Here is an 18577-nt window from a genome sequence, read left to right as displayed (position 1 = left end):
AAAAATTCCTTGAGATTTACATTGAAATGCAGTTTAGAACTTTTAATAAATGGTTCACCATAGAAGGTAGAAAAGATGAGGTACACTCGTCTTCCTATCTGCTTTCTCTGAAGCGCTATGTATTCTTTTCAAAATATTTAAATATATTGTACTCTCCAAAGAATATAAAAATATAAGAGTAGAACCATGGCCTAAAGCATGCTCCTCAAAAGTTTATTAATTCATTTATTTATTTCAATCACCAAATAACTCTGGGTGGCTTGACATACTAGGATTAAATTTAACAACTAGCTGTATAATTCTTGGGTGCTTGATTTGACTTGCAACTGTGTAACAGAATGGTAAATTATCACCAACTCTTCTATTACTTCTGTGTAATAGAACCTTTTCAGAAAAAAATAAGATATGAACTATTGCAAGGTTTCCTAATTTTTTGAGTTCTCATCTTCTAACATTTCATGTAAAAACACTGAAATCTCAAGTGAGTTCTAGCCATCCTCCATATGCTTTATGTCAATATATCTTTGTATCAGATTAACTGTTTTAGTAGATACTATATCTCAGGTCTCCAATCCCTGAACAAAAAGATTCATCTGAGCATGCATGTGATCTAGGTTGTACGCATTCCCCTCTGGTCTGTGGAAAAACTGTCTTCCTTGAAACTGGTCCCTGGTGCCAGAAAGGTTGGGGACTGTTGCTATATCTGATGGTACTATAAAATATTATATTGTTAAAAAAATATGTATTTCAAAAACAAGTACAGGTTTAGTCATTGTAAAAATGCAGCATAAGGAAATTAATTTAAAGAACTGTTACCCAAATCTGTCATAGATCTATCTATCTATCTATCTATCTATCTATCTATCTATCTATCTATCTATCTATCTATCTATCTATCTATCTATCATCTATCTATCTATCTATCATCTATCTATCTATCTATCTATCTATCTATCATCTATCTATCTATCTATCATCTATCTATCTATCTATCTATCATCTATCTATCTATCATCTATCATCTATCATCTACCTACCTACCTACCTACCTACCTACCTACCTACCTACCTCATTCTGATACACACACACATATGCACATATATGCATACAGGATGTATGTGTGTGTGTACATACACATTTGTACCCCCATTTTTATTTCTCAATTTATTTTCTATATGAAGCATCTGACTTGCATAATGAGCAACTTGAAAAATATATACGAATTATAATGCATTATGTATAAGCAAAACTCTAAAAGAGGTAACTCACAAAACCCAATGCTATTATACCTGAAAGATGCCATGCCACATTAGATACCTTCACCACTGATTCAGTGAGTTATCCTTACAGTTTATGGATAATTCACTGTATTCCTATTGGTTTTCTCCTAATGTCTTAATTAAATTTTCTTAATTTTATTATCAGGCTGATGTAAGCCTGTGAATATAAGTGATGAACTTTTATCAAATGACTTACACAGAAGCTACTTTCCATTATATCTATTAGAATGGAACTAAGAAACACAGATATCTTTATTAAAAATAAATATATTGATGATTTCCCTTTTCTAAAACAAGGTCACGGGATTAAAGAAGAGGGTACAGCTGCTCTAAAGTAGTAGTTGAGTGGGGAGATTACAGTATTACCACATGTACCGCTCCTGCATATGTACATAAAAAACTTATTAAACAAAGAGCCTAAAGTTTGTGCAGAAAGAAGCAGCATACAAATGCCGAACTTTAATTGCTGAACGAATAGCAAAATATAGGCTGATCTGCTTTGGATTTTGGAACCCTACTCAGTCAAACAGAGACTAGATTCACATATAATGCTAAGCCGTGGCTTGCTTAAGCATAGCTTACTCAATAAAGTTCTGTGTTCATATCACATGCTAAAATAAAATTAAATATACCATATTTTTCGGAGTATAAGACGCACTGGAGTATAAGACACACCAAGGTTTTGAAGAGGCAATTTTTTAAAAAAAGTAGGTAGGTAGGTAAAGGGATAGAGAGAGAGAGAGAGAGAGAGAGAGAGAGAGAGAGAGAGAGAGAAATAGAGATAGATAGAGAAATACAGTAGGTAGGTAGGGATAGTGAGAGTGTAGGTAGGTAGGTAGAGGGATAGGGAGAGAAATAGAAAAGAGAGAGAGAGAAATACAGTAGGTAGATAGGAAGAGAGAGAGAGAGTAGGGAGGGAGGGAGAGGGATAGAGAGAGAAATAGAAAGAGGGAGAGAGATACAGTAGATAGGTAGGGAGAGAGAGAGAGAGTACGTAGGTAGGTAGGTAGAGGGAGAGGGGGAGAGAAATGCAGTAGGTAGATAGGGAGAGAGAAAGAGTGTGTAGGTAGGGAGGGAGGGAGAGGGAGAGAGAGAGAGAACTAGAAAGAGAGAGAGAGAGAAATACAGTAGATAGGGAGAGGGAGAGAGTAGGTAGGTAGGTAATAGAGGGATAGAGAGAGAGGGAGGGAGAAATACAGTAGGTAGGTAGGTAGGTAGAGGGAGAGAAGGAGAGAGAGAGAAATACAGTAGGTAGGTAGGGAGAGAGAGAGAGAGTAGGTAGGTAGGTAGATGTTTCCAGGTGTACTTATCCATGTGCTGGAGAAGAAAATCGCTGACAACCTGAGCACCTAAGACTTGTTTCTGCTGGCACAGCATTTGATTCATGTAATTCTCATCAATCAGTTAAAGAACTTTCCAAAAGGAAAAAAAAAGTTTTTACACTTTTCAAACCTCCCCCAAATGGCCCGTTTTTTTGCAAAAACGGGCTCGTTTTTTTCAAATAAAAAGCATGATTAGCATTGGGGGGGCTTGCAGAGTGCTCCTGGGAGGGGGGCAAAAACGAACAAAAAAACATCCCATTTTTTGTGAAAATGGGCCTGTTTTTTCGTTTAAAAAATTGTATGCATAGCCTTATGGAGACTTATAGAGTGCTGCTGGTGGCTGGGGAGGCAAAAAACGCCCCACTTTTTTGCTCATTTCTGCCCTCCCCAGCCTCCAGGAGGTGTCTGAAAGCCTCCATAAGGGTATGCACGGACATTTTGGTGAAGGGGGCGGGGCTTCGGGAAGCAAAAAATGCTGTATTGGATGTATAAGACACACCCAGATTTTCAACCTCTTTTTTGAGGAAAAAAAGGTGTGTCTTATATTCCGAAAAATACGGTAAACAAAGTATACAACTTAGTATGATTTTGGGACCAGCCAGAAAGCTGAAGTATTTTTTTCAACCTCAATTGCGAATACTGACAGTATGAATGGAAGAGCAAAAATAAGTTTTCATTTCTTTCAAATAGATTAACAGAGGCAAAGAACTGGTCTTGCAGCTCCTTCCTTGATCTCCTATCCCAGCAAAATTGCTGTTTTAATAGTTTCGTTTCCTACTTAATCCCCCTTTTAAAGTTGCCTAAATCGGCTGCTTCCCATTCTAACTCTAACTTGTGTGAATAGGCCTTAGCTACATTCAATATATTTTCAATGAACCACAACCTCAAAATCTTTTCCTAATTAGCCACCATCAGCATCTATGTAAAATCAGAATTACCGAACCTCCTCATCCTACATCTGATTTGTAGTTTATCTGCCTGTTCATTCTGCTTACAGCAATGATTTAAAATTCTCCACAATGCTTTCATCAGTTTGTTTTAACCATTGTGAATAATCTGCTTCAATCCAAAACCTGGCCATTTATCTCTTTTAACTTTAGACAGTCTCTGACTGCCAATTTAGTTTCCTCCCACAAGGCACTCCTGCACTGAGTTATAGGGCACTCCTTGGTCACATTAATTGACGGTGCCATTTCCCGCCAAAGTGAAGATTTGCATTTTGACAATGAATTAGAAGGAGAAACAGCTTTAGTGTCCCAGTACTTACTTGGCCTTAGCCTAAAGCTGACTCACGCCTTTCCATGCAGTGAATGTCACTACTTGAACACCAATATTAAAAGAAAAGGAATAGTATCAGCAGAAACTACTAAAAATTTTACTAACACAATAAAAATTTAAATAAATAAAAAGATATTCATTTGATGGAATTATATGGAGCAGACATCAGGCAACTTTCTATAAGGAATGGCTTTTACAGATGAGAAAAAGCAACCTACGTAACAGAAATTATTAGTTTAGCTACAGAATCAAAAAGTCACTGACAGTCTGCAGATTATTTTAAGGTACCAAGTACTTACATTTTAAAGTTTCTCCAGCATATGGAATATGTAATTTAAATCGATCACAGCTGGGTCCAAGAGTTAAAGATGTGCAGCTACAATTTAAAAAAAAATACTAATCTGAGTTTTTATGAAGGTTATAGGTGCTACTCGTATTGCAGTTACATAAAATTAGCTATACAAAGTACCATATATTAAGAACTTTAACTGTGTTTTAAATGTTTTCTACTATTACATATGTGACTTGCTTTGGGGGATGAGAAGGTGGGGGTACAAGTTGGCAAGTTGTACAAGCAAAATATAGTAGGATGAGCTCAAATGCTCAAAAGTATTAAAGTAACTGCAAATTCCACTTCAAAAGGTCTCCCCATCTCTAGTATGTGCACGGTCAAAATTTCTGGCGAGATTGCTAAGGCAAGCACGCTCACAATGCACAGCTAGAGATTATCTTTAAAGAAGTGTTGCTGGCCATTCCAGAGGATGCAGCTGTTTTAATACTTGAAGGAAGTTCATTTATTTCACAACACATCTCTTTCAAATGCTCTCTCTAACCCCACAAATTGCAAACAGGCAAACTATTGCATACACTATATTTTTATTTTTACTTATGTCATGATCCACAACAATGCATATATTATTACATTTATCGTCACCATTCTATTATTTCATATTTACAACAATAGCAATATACGCTAGCTCAAATAAGTCTGATTACTTTGTAAAGTTGGCAGAAAGGTTTGTTTTGTCTTTGAGCTTAAACTCGCAAAATATTCAAGCAAATGTTCTTGGAATTCTATATATAGATTTATTAAACATTATTTTTTTTATAAATAGTAATACCTTATTAATAAAACATTGGTGATAAGCCAATACTATACTTTTATACTATACATAGGAAGCCCCTATATAGTCCAAGTTAGCCTTGATTAGCCTATTCTCTTCCACTCACAAAGTCACGAAGACTGCAATCCTACATTTTTCTCTTATTGAATAAAAAAAAGTTCCTTTTTCTGAGACCATTTTGAAGATTTTGCTTTATGAACTAAGAGGAAACACCTAAAATTAATGCCACAGTGCTGCAACAGAAGCCTCTGGGCATACCCAATATCTTGCTTAATGCTATGCAGGCTCTGCATGTTTCCAGGCTACTAAATGATTGTGGAGTTTTGGCAGTGAATGCACAATCCAAATCAAAGAGTAAGTAGCCTAGGACTTCAAGGAACAATTACAGTACAGCACTTGAAACTTACAATGCACTATTAAATATAAAATTTCACTTTTAGCTTTTCCTCAACAAATTTATTTATATTGTGCGCTCAAACCTATGAAGACAACAGATGTTACATCATTTTTTCTTGCTTTAGGCTACATTCTGATGAATCCTAACACCTTTCCTAATAATAACAAATATTACCTATTAATATTTCATTTTTTCTATAGAGTTTTGACCATGTGACATATAGTAAATCCAAATTATTGTGAACATTTCTATGACTTGGTTGCAGAGCCAAAGGTTTTTGTCTATTTCACACAGAAAAGCCATCAATATTTGTTATGCCAAGGGGTTTTGTTGTTCAGGTAACTTTTCACGGAGCCTGACAGTGATTAAGGCTGAGAGGAAGTGATTGGTTCACGGTGGTCCATGTGTCTAAAGAAGGACTAGAACATCAGTTTCTCCAATCCTAATCCAGCACCTTAACCATTGCACCACATTAAGTGTCCACATGAATCCAAGGAGACTTTTGAATGTAAAAAAATGTTTCAGGTTTTGCAAGTATAATATTTTCTTTTTGTCTACTGCTCAAAATCAAATGGAAAAGGATATCTCTGATATTAAAATAGAAGAGATATTTAATAACAGCAATCTTAAAAGCAACACTAAGTATTTTTCGAGGCTGTTAAAGTCTGCTTTCTAAAATATTTTACTACTCTAAAGTGAAAGCTGACAGCATATGCAGTTGCATTTCACCCAATTATTTCGGTTTGAGGAAGCTTCACAGGAGATTTGAAAAATGGCTATTATCTGAACAATAAAAGACTCTCTAAGAAAAATTACCCAAATACCTACAAGGAGCTAAAAAAAGTTCCAAGAATAAGGAAAAAATATTAATAATGAGGCAATTTTAGCATTCGTATGCCAAAAAGAAATATGTGACATATATTATCTATGTCTTTCCTGGTTATATACAACGCATTAAAAAAATTATCTTGAATGTTTTTGTTATGCTAGCATCTGAAGACGAATTATCAGCTTTTATTTACCACAAAAAGAGCAAGGGTTTTCCAGGACAAAATTCCTTGACAGCATCTATCAATATTATTTACGAGTTTTCAGTTCATTACCAAGGCAATTCAAACAGGAAAGTCTCTACTTTTAAAATCTGAAGCAGTATAGATGTCTAAAGAATGATTTCTATCTGTAAAGATTTTCCAGAATAGATCTTGTTCAATACCCCAATACAGTTGGAAAGCATTCTGGGTCATTATCTGTAAAATAATTCTTTCCATAATGGAACCTAGAGTTAAAACATATTGCAGGTTCCTTCTTTGCTCATTTTTAGAAATTCTGTCTGTATGCTAATATTGAAATCTTTATTTTACAAGGATATTAATCTACTTTCTGGATTTAATACTTTTCACCTATTCTTTCAATGAATATATCAAATCAATCCTATATTGTGCTCTTTATTTACCCTATGAGCCTTAGCAGCCAATTTGACTGCCCATAATTGAAATAATAAGCAAATAGTAAATTTCTCAACTGCTTCTTATATTATATGAACTAAAGCTACCATAGTGAATGTGCTTATTGTATTATGAGAACATTGTTTATTTATTGCCTAAAGCATAAAAGTGAGAGTTATCAGATCATACAAGAAAAGAAGTATTGACAAAATATTATTTGTAGCATTTGTTTCCCAGCAGTGACATAGTTATTTTTAGTTTTATGTCTAGTTTTTCAATGGAAGCAATTAAAATCACCAATTATGCAAAGCAAGTTACAACTACTATTCCTTTTAGGTTTCAAGTTTTATTCAGGTGGGGCAACGCTGTTAAAGGACTATTGGAAACTGCCACATACCAAATCAGACTATTCATTGTGAAGATTGACTGAAAACTGCTCTCTACGGTTATACAGTGGGGTCATTCCCAATTCTATTGAAAGAATCAAGAGACAAAATGTGGCACTCCTATGCAGGAACAGCAACATAAGATATTCATCACAAAGTGGAAGAGCTGTTTTTACTTGTTCCATATACCACTCCACTCACCTTTGAACATTTCTTGGTTAAAGCAAAATATTTGGGCTTTGTAAATTAACCATGACCCAAACTAAAAATACCACCAACATTTGTCTTTTCTATTTTGGATGAAAAAAGGCAGATTTTAAATGTTCAGTTCTAGTGACCAGATGAGCCTTTCATCAATAACATCCAACAATTCAGTTTATTCTCCTTTGTAGAACTAACTAAGGGAAGACAGTAGAAGCCATAGCTGAAAGCTGCTGTACTTATTCACAGAGAAATATTCATCACATGTGCCTTTCTACCATTCTCCCAAGCCCTTGACCATATAACTCTGCAAACTTTCCCCAAACTATAAAATTTAGGAGATGGTGGGTATTATCGCATAACTGTTAGGACAATTACACCTTTAAACAGGACACCTAACAATAGAAACTCTTCCAATTTTTTTTGAGAAATGCATTAAACATGCTCAACAAACCTTTATAGAATCCAAAAAGAATAATTTTACTTCCCACTTAATTAAATATCAAGATTGTGTATTGTTAGTTGCGAGTATCTAAGAATTTAAATCTTAATTTTGGGACTCAACCCCATCGTTCTATGTGCTTGGTATGACCTTGGTTGGATAATTTCCATTTTGCTCTAGCTATATGCCAAAGCAATCATATGAGACTTTATTCAGTTTATCAATTCGTACTCAAATAAGACATATGCAAAACTATGCTAATCACAGATTGAGAGTGCAATTTGAGTTAAGTAACATATGACATTTGGAACATGACCAAATCGGAGCATCTGCAGAGGTCTACACAAATCAATTTTACCATGATATAATGTATAGAATAAACCAATAGATCAGCACTAGAGAGATTAAATTCAAGCCTCCCTTCAGCTATGGAAGTTCATTGGGTAGGTAACTTTCAGTTTTTCATTCTTTCTCAATCCAACATACATCACAAGGTTATTGCTGTGCAGAAAAATGGGGAAATGGTTTGATGTGTACACCAGCAGGAACTTAAACAGGTAGGCGGGCCGCCAGACCAAGCTTTAAGAAAGTATTCATTAAAACAACTAGGCACCTTAAATAATTCCTACTTTATTTTAGTGAAAAGGTAGAACATGATACTGAGACAATATGCTCAACATTTTAGGCTTGCTTGTAAAAAATAAAATACTTGGAATGACTGATGAAAACTAATTTCACTTTTAAGTGTTCTGCATAAACCAGGAAATCTTTGCAAATATGAAAAATAGATCAGAAAGAACTTCTTTTTTTCAAACAAATGAAAAACGTTAAAAGTGCTTAAAGATATTTGAAAACCAATCCTCTGAATAACATCACAAGGTCATAACTTGAATTTATTACAAGATAGCTTACCCAGATTTCAGATCAGTAATCCTTAAACAGTTAGTTGCATCCAATCCCACTTTTCCATTTCTGACCACATTGGAAATCAAAGGAGAAAGTGATGGAGAAATTCTGTTTAAGGCAACTTCAGGAGACATATTATTTGTAAGTTATATTCAATTCTGTAAAGAAAATAAAAGAAAGTAAAACAGAGCAATTCCATTTCTACATAGCTTTACATTTTAAGAATTTGAAAGACCTCACCAACAGTAAAAAAGGATAAAGGTGAAAAAAGGATAAAGGCAAAAAATCTAAAGTAAAGAATAAAAAAAGCAGACAATTTATGAAAAACTGCAGTAAAAAAGTAGGAGCAAAGCCATTTAGAAAGATAAAAAGAATATTTGGACAAGCATTCACCTAAATATACCCTACATGGTCTCTTTAAAATACACATTCATACATATGGTTTGTTTAGTTTGTCCATTAGTTAATTTTGATAGACAATGCAATTTATGATCTTCAAATATGAGCACAATTTGCTATTAGCTTAATAAACCTCTCAGGCTTGTTGCTTGCCAAGAGACGATCAAATGTTTGGCAGACAAAATATAAGCATTGGTTCAGCATTTTGCAAGTTGTTCAGGCCATTAAAATGTGTTCAATTAAGTAAATAAAATTTCAACACTAAACTTTAAACAGTATTCTTCAAATTTATCTTACAGTGAACTCAACAATCACCAGCACATTTAGAAAGGCTCGATTTTGCCCATTTTTCAACTTGGCAAAAGAGAAAGCTTAAATAATGAAAGTCATATTGTATTTGATATGGGTTATGCTGCATTTATTCTAATTATTCAAATAAAATTACAAAAACTGGGATAAAATAAACAACAAATTTATCATGTTTTTCCTTTTATAAAACTGTTATATATGGGCCCATATGAAACATTATAGGCAGCTCATTAATTATATGCTTATGAATAAAAAAAATCAGGAAATACATGTTAAGTAGATAGCTGTTGGCAGTCATTTATTGAAGAACATTTTACATCCCACCTTTTAAAACAGACACCCACTATGGTAAATTATTTTCATGTGATTTCCAAGACCCAATGTCCTCGAAGATACCTTTCATTAAAAAAAAAACTTTAGTCAATCTACATTCAGGTAGACTGCAACTTATGACCATAAGTGAGCTCAAAGTTACAATTGTAAGTTGTGCTGATGTTTAGGTAGGTTATCAAATGAGCGTTTTTAATTTTATGAACTATTTGCAGTGATTGTTAAGAGAACCCACTGTACCTGATGGGAGGATTTTTACCGGAAATTTAAAGTAAACTCTGGTTTTGGGCAAAAAAAAGGTCATAAATCAGTCATGTGACCATGGTGAACTCCAAATCACCATAATGTGAACCAGTTGCCAAGTGCCCGAAATGCGATTATGTGACTTTGAGAGAGGGTAGTCAGAACTTAGAAACTGGGTCATAAGTAGCTCTTGGAAGGTCCATTGGAACTTTGAACATTTGCTGAGTGATAGATTGTAAGTTAAGAAGTACTTGTACTGCTAAAGTTGACTCATGCAACATTAAGGATTCCTTTTTAATACTGATGTGTCTACTAATAAGTTATTAAACTTGGAATACCAAGTTTACCCATTGCGTTTTGTATTTTCTTCCCAGAATGTTCACACCTGTATGAAATCTAATTAAGACACAAAGGACTGTGGCTTTTTCTATTCCATCCCCATTATGTCACCCTTAGAAGTGCCCCCAAAGAATCTTATTAATCCAGGAAAGATTTAGAAGTTGGACAGTAAGTTGAATAGAGGATATTTTACTTAGGAGGAAGAACCAATATCCAACCATGTCTGTTCCAGAAGATAAGATTTCACACTTAAGTAAAACTCTTGCATAAAAAATATATTTCTCAAGTATTCCAAAGCCAATAAGCAACCTAATACTAAAAATGAAGACTGAATGCATACAGGTGGAGGATTACAACTGAGGCCTCTGAAAATGGAAATGATTCAAATCCATCCACATCCATAAAAGTTCCCTTGAGGGTATTCCTTTAATTAAACGATTAATTTAATTAATAGAAATTTGTTTAGATGCATGACAATATAAAAACACAGTTAAAATGACCATGGTAACTTACAAAATTGACCCAAAGCCAATAAGCAGCCTAACAGTAAAAATTGGAGAGCCATTGTGGTGTTGGACTAGATTCTAGAAGGTTCTAGTGCACCTTCAGCTGTGGAAGCCCACTAGCCAACTTTGGGCCAATTATAACATTTCAGCCCAACTTAGTTCGAAGGGCTGCTGTTATGGAGAACACTATGTATGTTCCTGTATGAAGGGAAAGATATATAGCTGATAAATAAATTAGCTAATAATCCAGATGATATGCAATCTTTCCTAAAAGATCTTCTGGAATTGACTAGTCTTCATTACTTTCTAGAAGGCTATCACTGAGGGGGCATCTACAGGCTCTTGCACAATATAGGCGCCTTTTGATGGTGCCTTCCCTATCATCTTGCAACTGTGGTATCATGAACAGAATTTCCTGGAAGATTTTTCTTGAAGGGCCAACTCTGGTTGGATTAGATGATCCTGAAGTTTAGGAGCATCCTTCAGCCCAAACCACTTCACAGAGCTGTTGTTCTGGGAGGAAAAAAAGGGGGATTGAGTGACATTTGTCGACTCAAACATCTAAAGGAAAAGTATATTAGAAAAGTATAATATAGGATTATGTGCCCTCAAGTGATCTTTGACTCCTAGTGGCTACATTCTCCATGGTGAATGATATATCAAACACGATGAAGCCTGGCTCCCAAATTTATCTGTTAGTCACTGGTCATCAGTTTACACCTTTGCCTGTAGCAAATACGAAAAGAAACAAGGCTCAACACATTAATAAACATCTGCAAAGTGTTAGGTTTTCGGTTTGATGAGCTTCGCCAATGGTAATGGAGCAATCATTCCGAGCACTACTCAGCAAAAAGCAAGAGCATAAATATCAGTGCTTGGAAGAGAGGGGGACTGTATGCATCTGATTTTTTAAAGGGGGAGGGGGGTTAATGCAAGAATGAAAGCTCCGATTTCCATCGCAGGAACTCCTCTACACTTGACGCTGAGTCCCACAGCAAGGAAGATCGGGCACAAGGAAAGAGCAGGTGACACAGACACCCAGCCCGCCTGGAACCGGGCTCGGCTTCCTCCCTCAACCACCACCGAGACTTAAGGGACACCAGCAGAACCATCAGAAGAAGCGCTTACAAACCCCCGAAACAGCGCCGGCCGCTCTCCCTGTCCCTCGCGCCTCGGGCGCCTGCGCGGATCCGCCCACCCGAAGCCTGGCACGCTACAGGACGTTACGTGCGCGCCGCGAGCTGCCTGCAGACGCTCAAGCCCCTTTGCCCGTCCTTCCTCGAAAAACGAAGGAAAGGAAAGGAAAGGAAAGCGGGCCTTCCCTGATGAGTACATAGGTGGCCTTGCGCGCGCCTGACTGAATACGGTTTTTATAAACGGCGAGGGGCGATGGGGCGGCCAGATTCTGTAGCCACTGTCGGTCTTGTCCGTAGTTAGCGTGAAAACGTGGTAAAAAAAAGTGATTAGGCGTTTTAAAGGGGCAGTCTAGTAGAAGGACCCCCGCAGGTAAAGCGGACTGGTAAAGAGATAATAGGCGGATAATGTTGAGAGCGGCTGGAGGAGAGGCAGGTTAAAGGTCACGTAGTGGAGAGAAAAAGTTTCTTGTAGTGGTTCCTTGCTCCGTTCTCAGCATGGTAGTTTCAGAAATCGTCGTGGTGGGATCCTGTATGACTGATCTAGTGAGGTTAGTATTTTATTTATTTATTTATTTATTATTCATGCTTCTAGACCGCCCCCTCTCCCAAAAAGGGACTCGGGGCGGTGTACAGTCCATGCCAAATATATCAAAATACAATAAAAATTGAATATGTACAGTTGGAATGGAGGAGGTTAAAAATGGAATTAAAAGAACTGTACAAAGCAATATATATAAATATAGGATTTTGAACCCCTAAAACACACACAATAAGTTAAAAACAATACCCCTAAAATAACCAGTTAATACATTTGCCAGGAGGGACAGTTGTAATTATGCCAGGCCTGCTAATCGGAACAGGTGAGTCTTCAATTTTTGCCGGAAGGAGCGGAGGTCAGTAGTGGTTCTAATGTCGGGGGGGAGGTCATTCCAGAGGGTTGGGCCCATCACAGAGAAGGCCCTACTCCTTGGTGTCGCCCGTTGGCATTGCCTAGTGAACGGCACCAGGAGAAGTCCCTCTCCCGCAAGTAACTAGGTCCCGTGCCATGGAGCGCTTTAAAGATGGTAATCAGCACCTTGAAACGCACCCGAAAAACCACAGGTAGCCAGTGCAGCTCGCGCAGGAGAGGTGTTACGTGGGAGTACCTCGTACTCCCCATCACAGCCCGCGCGGCTGCGTTCTGAACTAACTGCGTTCTGAACTAACCCCCAAGGGCAGCCCCATGTAGAGAGCGTTGCAGTAATCCAGGCGGGACGTCACCAACGCATGAGTGACCGTGCGTAGGGCATCCCGGTCCAGTAGGGGGCGCAATTGGCGCACCAGGCGAACCTGGTGGAACGCCCCCCTTGCCACGGCTGCCACATGGTCATCCATTGACAGCCGGGCATCAAGGAGGACGCCCAAATTGCGCGCCCGTTCCACAGGGGGCAATTGTTCGCCCCCTATGGCCAGCGATGGAATCAGCTGGCTGAACCGAGGTGCCGGTAGCCACAGCCACTCAGTCTTGGAGGGGTTGAGTTTAAGTCTGTTGTCCCCCATCCAGACCCCGACGGCTTCCAAACACCGGGACATCACTTCGACAGCCTCGTTGGGGTGGTTTGGGGTTGAAATATACAGCTGGGTATCATCAGCGTAGAAGTGACACTCAACCCCAAAACCACGGATGATCTCACCCAGCGGCTTCACATATGTGTTGAACAGGAGAGGCGAGAGGACCGACCCCTGTGGCACTCTCTGTCCCCCTGTCAACACACATTGCTTCCAGTCGGAGAGGTAGGAGCCGAACCACCGCAGAACGGTACCTCCGACTCCTACCCCCTCCAACCGGCGCAATAGGATACCATGGTCGATGGTATCAAAAGCCGCCGAGAGGTCTAATAGGACCAGGATAGAGGAACAACCTCTATCTCTGGCCCTCCAGAGATCATCGACCAACGCGACCAAGGCTGTCTCCGTGCTGTGCCCGGGTCGGAAGCCGGACTGGCGTGAGTCTAGATAATCAGATTCGTCAAGGTGTCGTGGAAACTGCTGCGCCACCACATTCTCAACAACCTTCGCTAAAAAGGGAAGGTTGGAGACTGGACGGTAATTAGCTAGCTCCGTTGGGTCAAGCGAAGGCCCCTTAAGTAAGGGCCTCACCACCGCCTCCTTCAAGGCGGTTGGCAAGGATCCCTCACCCAATGAGGCATTCACCAGGCCCAGAAGCCAGCCTCGGGTCACCTCCCAAGATGCCAGTACCAACCAGGAGGGACACGGGTCCATTAAACATGTGGTGGGTCGCAGCCGTCCACGCAACCTATCCAAATCCTCGGGGGCAACAGAATCAAACTCCTCCCAGGATGGTCTCACAAGACTCGCTGTTGGCGGCCTGTCTGGTCCACTGAGGGGGGCCCATCCACTCCGGATCTGAGCGACTTTGTCCTGCAGATATTCCCCAAACTCCTCTGCTCTGCCCTGCAAGGGTGCCCCCCGCGTCCTCTGTGACAAGAGGGAGCGGGTCACCCTAAACAGGGCGGCAGGGCGGTTATCCGCGGACGCAATAAGAGCGGCGCAATATCTACGTTTGGCCGCCCTTAATGCCACAAGGTAGGTCCGTAAATAGGCTCTTACCTGTGTTCGATCAGATTCGGAGCGTGAGGACCTCCACCTGCTCTCTAGACGTCTCCTATGGCGGGTATTGCACGGGAGGCCCTGCTTTTTACTCTTAACTCAGGAGTCTCCTAACTTGGCACCTTTAAAACCTGTGGATTCATCTCCCAGAATTCTCCAGTCAGCAGGCTGGGGAATTCTGGGAGTTGAAGTCCACAGATCTTAAAGGTGCCAAGTTTGGGGACCCCTGCCCTAACTCAGTGCAAAAACTGGTCCAAGCAAATAAGCCATTGCATTCCGATTCATTTTTGAGTAAATGTGCTCAATAATTACCACAAATACCCCTTCCCTTCCCTCTCTCTCTCTCTCTCTTTCTCTCTCTCTCTCTCTCTCCCTCTCTCTCTGTCTCTGTCACACACACACACACACACACAGAGTTTTCTGCTAAAACAACAGATTTTTCTTCATCTTCTGTTGAAGCACACACTGTTGAATGTGTTTCTTCTTAATGCAGCAATAATAATACTAACTATACCTTAGAAAAAAACAATATAATCTTCATCTTTCTCTTTAAGTTAGATTTAACAATAACTTTTAATAAATCTAAATACAGCACTGTGAGTGATGTGGATGCTTCTACTGTACTATATGTAATAATCAGTTACTTTTCTTAGAGTTGCTTGTAAAAATTGTGTGAGATTTACACCTTTGTGCTGTATAGTGTACAACAAATGAGTCCTTATAGTATGTTGAAGAGAAATCCAGATTTAGAATCAGACTAGATCTAATGTCATGTTTTACACTGTTTTTTTTTTAAATAGTGGAAGTGCAGGGTATAAACTAGAATAGGACTAAATAATGAGAGAAATAGAAGGCTTTAAGTTCCCCTCCATGCTGCAATTTGGATTTGGTTCAGCCTTCATTCCTTCTGCTATTTGTTCGAAGTGAAAGGAGTCACACATAGTCAAACCACATAATACGCATTAGATCTAATTTAGCTGACAGTTATGTAAATCTCCTGGGTTCACTGTTGTAAATTAGTAGATAGACCTAGATATATAACTATTTGTTAATTTTCATCAATCATTCAGCCTTCAGAAAAAAAAATACACCAGGTCATCTGAACCCAGCAGAATATTCAATAAGTTCCCCCATGTAGGTCCTTCCTGTCTCTTCCAGTTTCTTGTCAAATATGATTTTAACAAGCAGATATTTTGCCGCTGATTTGCTTCCCTCTATGACACTTTAAAAAAAATGTCTAAAAATTTTAGACACCTTTTAAAAATTGTTTAAAATATTCCTCATTTGGCCTTAGCTCTATTTTGACGCGGTGCTCAGTGGCTAGGACGTTGAGCTTGTCGATTAGAAAGGTCAGCAATTTGGCGGTTCGAATCCCTTGTGCTGCGTAATGGAGTGAGCTCCTGTTACTTTTCCCAGCTTCTGCCAATCTAGCAGTTCGAAAGCATGTAAAAATGCAAGTAGAAAAATAGGAATCACCTTTGGTGGGAAGGTAACAGCGTTCCGTGCGCCTTGGACGTTTAGTCATGCCAGCCACATGACCATGGAGACATTTTTGGGCAGCGCTGGCTCTTCAGCTTTGAAACGGAAATGACATCCCTCCCCCCCAGAATCAGGAACGACTAGCACATACATGTGCGAGGGGAATCTTTACCTATTTCAACTCCTCTCATAGATTTCAAAGAAATCTAATTTCTAGGTTTGTATCTCCTAAAATTGGAAAAGTGCTTTAAGATTGATAGGGAGAAAAGCACTTTTTTAACTGCATGGATTTTATCTCTGCCTATATTCCTCCACGCCCATGATCAGTGTATACTTTTCCTTCCCTTTGTCTCAGAATGGAGTGCCACATTTTATGTTGTTTCACATGCCTAAAGCCACCTTCCAGCACCTGATCATCATTGAGACTTAAAACACATTAGTAAATGTTCCATAAAACATGTTCTCTTGATTATTAATTAACTCACAGTTAAGTGTTTTTGCCAGTTATACAAGAAATCTGTTGTACAGAATTCTGTGCAGGCTTTTTTCTTGAACACAATGTGTGCGAACGATACTTCAAAATATAGTTGATGTTAGTCCTAGTCCATGGTTTTAAAAAGCTTATAATTAAAAGTCATTTGATGTATTAGCTTGGCATATTTAGTGTATTTTTCTCAGTTATGAAAATGTTGAGCATCCTGTATTGTTGAAATTATTATGCAAGATACTGAGATCTGTTTCTGAATCTTGAAGGTCAGTTTATTTTTTTCTTTTCCTCTTGAGTTTGATTACTGTGGAAAATTTGGAAAAATTTCCTATCATATTTGCTGCACAATGCTTCTGCCTTGCAGGCATCTGTGCTAATGTATGTCTATCCTGGATTCAATTTGCATCCAAATGCAGAATGGGCACCTGATCAGTGAAAGGTGTTAAAATAGAATTTATCTTTGTACAATGGAAAAGTCACTAGGTTATTCAGTTCCAGATTGCAGTTAAGTGCTAACCCTGAACTTTTTCCAGCAACACACCCTTTTATTTAATGAACTATAGAATACATAGCTATAAAATATATGTAATCACCATAGAATATTAATTTTTATACTCCTTAGAATTTATACAAAAATCTAGAAATATATTTATAAACAGAACAACTGTTTTGTTTATAAATATATTTAGGATTAGGAGATCCTAAATCTCCTAATCCTATATTTAGCATTAGGAGATTGTTAATAAAACAACATCAAAAAGGAATAGTCCACCTGTGCAGTATTTTGAAATTCAACATTTGCCCAGGAAAAGTTAATAGGTATTTTTAAAGTTTGTGTTAGCGCATGTTAAATATGTGTGTATACATGCAAGCTCTCATTTATGTATGTCACAGAAAATCCATTGCTTATTTAATTTTGTATTGTTTGTTTTTAAATTACATTGCTATCACAATTTTTTTCAAGGAGCAAAAAGAAACATGCATGGTTCTCCATTCTCTCTCCCCAATTAGCCTAATTCTAACTCTAAGATCATATTGAAAGCTTCATGGATACATAGGAACTTAAAACTGAATCTTCCAGTTTTAATCTGATATTAAGCACTTATTCCATATTGGTTCTATGATTATTTAATCTTAGCATATTGAGTTCAAGAGCCATACACAGAGGGTTGACAATATCAAAACAATGGGCATGATCTGGTGATTAAACCTTGCTCCTTTTTATACCTGTGTGACTCAAATTAAGAAAGGGCAGGATTATGACCATCCAGTTTCACCCACTATTTTGAAGTTCTTGACACCCCCACTCCCTCCCGCCAGTTGCGGTATGAAAGAATTATGAACATACAACATTAATCAAATAAAGAATAATGATGAAAGTCAGTTGAGATATAGGCGGAGTAGCAACAGTTGTTGGCCCATCTTAAAAAGCTGAGGGTAAATTTTGAGTTTAAATAAAAGTTGCAACTAAAATGAGGGTGGGAGAAGACAAATTGACATTTAAAGGAGCCTTTCTTGTCCCACAATGACCCCCAGGTTGATAGGAATTACTGATGTGTGTATGTCTGCATGTAGAGTATGTGTGTTTAGGTAAGTTGTTATAAATGTTTATTATACCTGAAGATTGATTTATCCCAGCTGTCATTTCCATGCTACACAGTCTCTCTATTTTCCAGAGAGGTGAGGTGGTTGTTTGTAGTATTCACTATTTCCATGGCAGTAGACTGTCATGCGATCAGTGGAAGACTAAAATGTTCCGTTGGACATGGGCAATTAAAAATCAGGAGATATATCTTACATTTTACCAAACTCCTTGGCATTATAGCCTACATGAAGCTAAAAAACAATTGATGAATTCTTAAGGGACTCTGTATGGGTAAGAGAAACCCTTGTTCTATTCAAAGTAATGCTGGATTAACTGGCTCATGAGCAGCAGAAACCTCCAGGCAATAATGGA

The 18577-nt window shown here is 38.2% G+C and overlaps 2 protein-coding genes across 5 annotated transcripts in view; one reads left to right on the top strand and one right to left on the bottom strand.

Annotated features, from left to right (window-relative positions):
- BABAM2 (BRISC and BRCA1 A complex member 2) overlaps window positions 1-12180 on the bottom strand; it is a 150098-nt gene extending 137918 nt beyond the window's left edge. The window contains exons 1-3 of one of the 2 annotated variants that reach the window (XM_081941013.1): window positions 12041-12180; window positions 8789-8940; window positions 4181-4257 (exon numbers count right to left, since the gene is read on the bottom strand). In XM_081941013.1, coding sequence (XP_081797139.1) covers window positions 4181-4257; window positions 8789-8916 — 205 coding nt within the window. In that variant the 5' untranslated portion in view covers window positions 8917-8940; window positions 12041-12180. Of the gene's footprint in view, window positions 1-4180; window positions 4258-8788; window positions 8941-12036 lie in introns of both variants that reach the window. The other variant, XM_081941014.1, reaches the window with a different exon arrangement.
- A 280-nt stretch (window positions 12181-12460) lies between these two features.
- RBKS (ribokinase) overlaps window positions 12461-18577 on the top strand; it is a 65235-nt gene continuing 59118 nt past the window's right edge. For 2 of the 3 annotated variants that reach the window (XM_081941017.1, XM_081941015.1), the window contains exon 1: window positions 12461-12592. In XM_081941017.1, coding sequence (XP_081797143.1) covers window positions 12540-12592 — 53 coding nt within the window. In that variant the 5' untranslated portion in view covers window positions 12461-12539. The remainder of the gene's footprint in view (window positions 12593-18577) is intronic. The other variant, XM_081941016.1, reaches the window with a different exon arrangement.

The sequence above is a fragment of the Natrix helvetica genome (genome assembly GCF_964273705.1).
Source record: "Natrix helvetica genome assembly, chromosome: 2".
Lineage (NCBI taxonomy): Eukaryota > Metazoa > Chordata > Lepidosauria > Squamata > Natricidae > Natrix > Natrix helvetica.
Note: the sequence above shows the minus strand (reverse complement) of the source record. Positions and strands in the feature narration are given on the sequence as shown.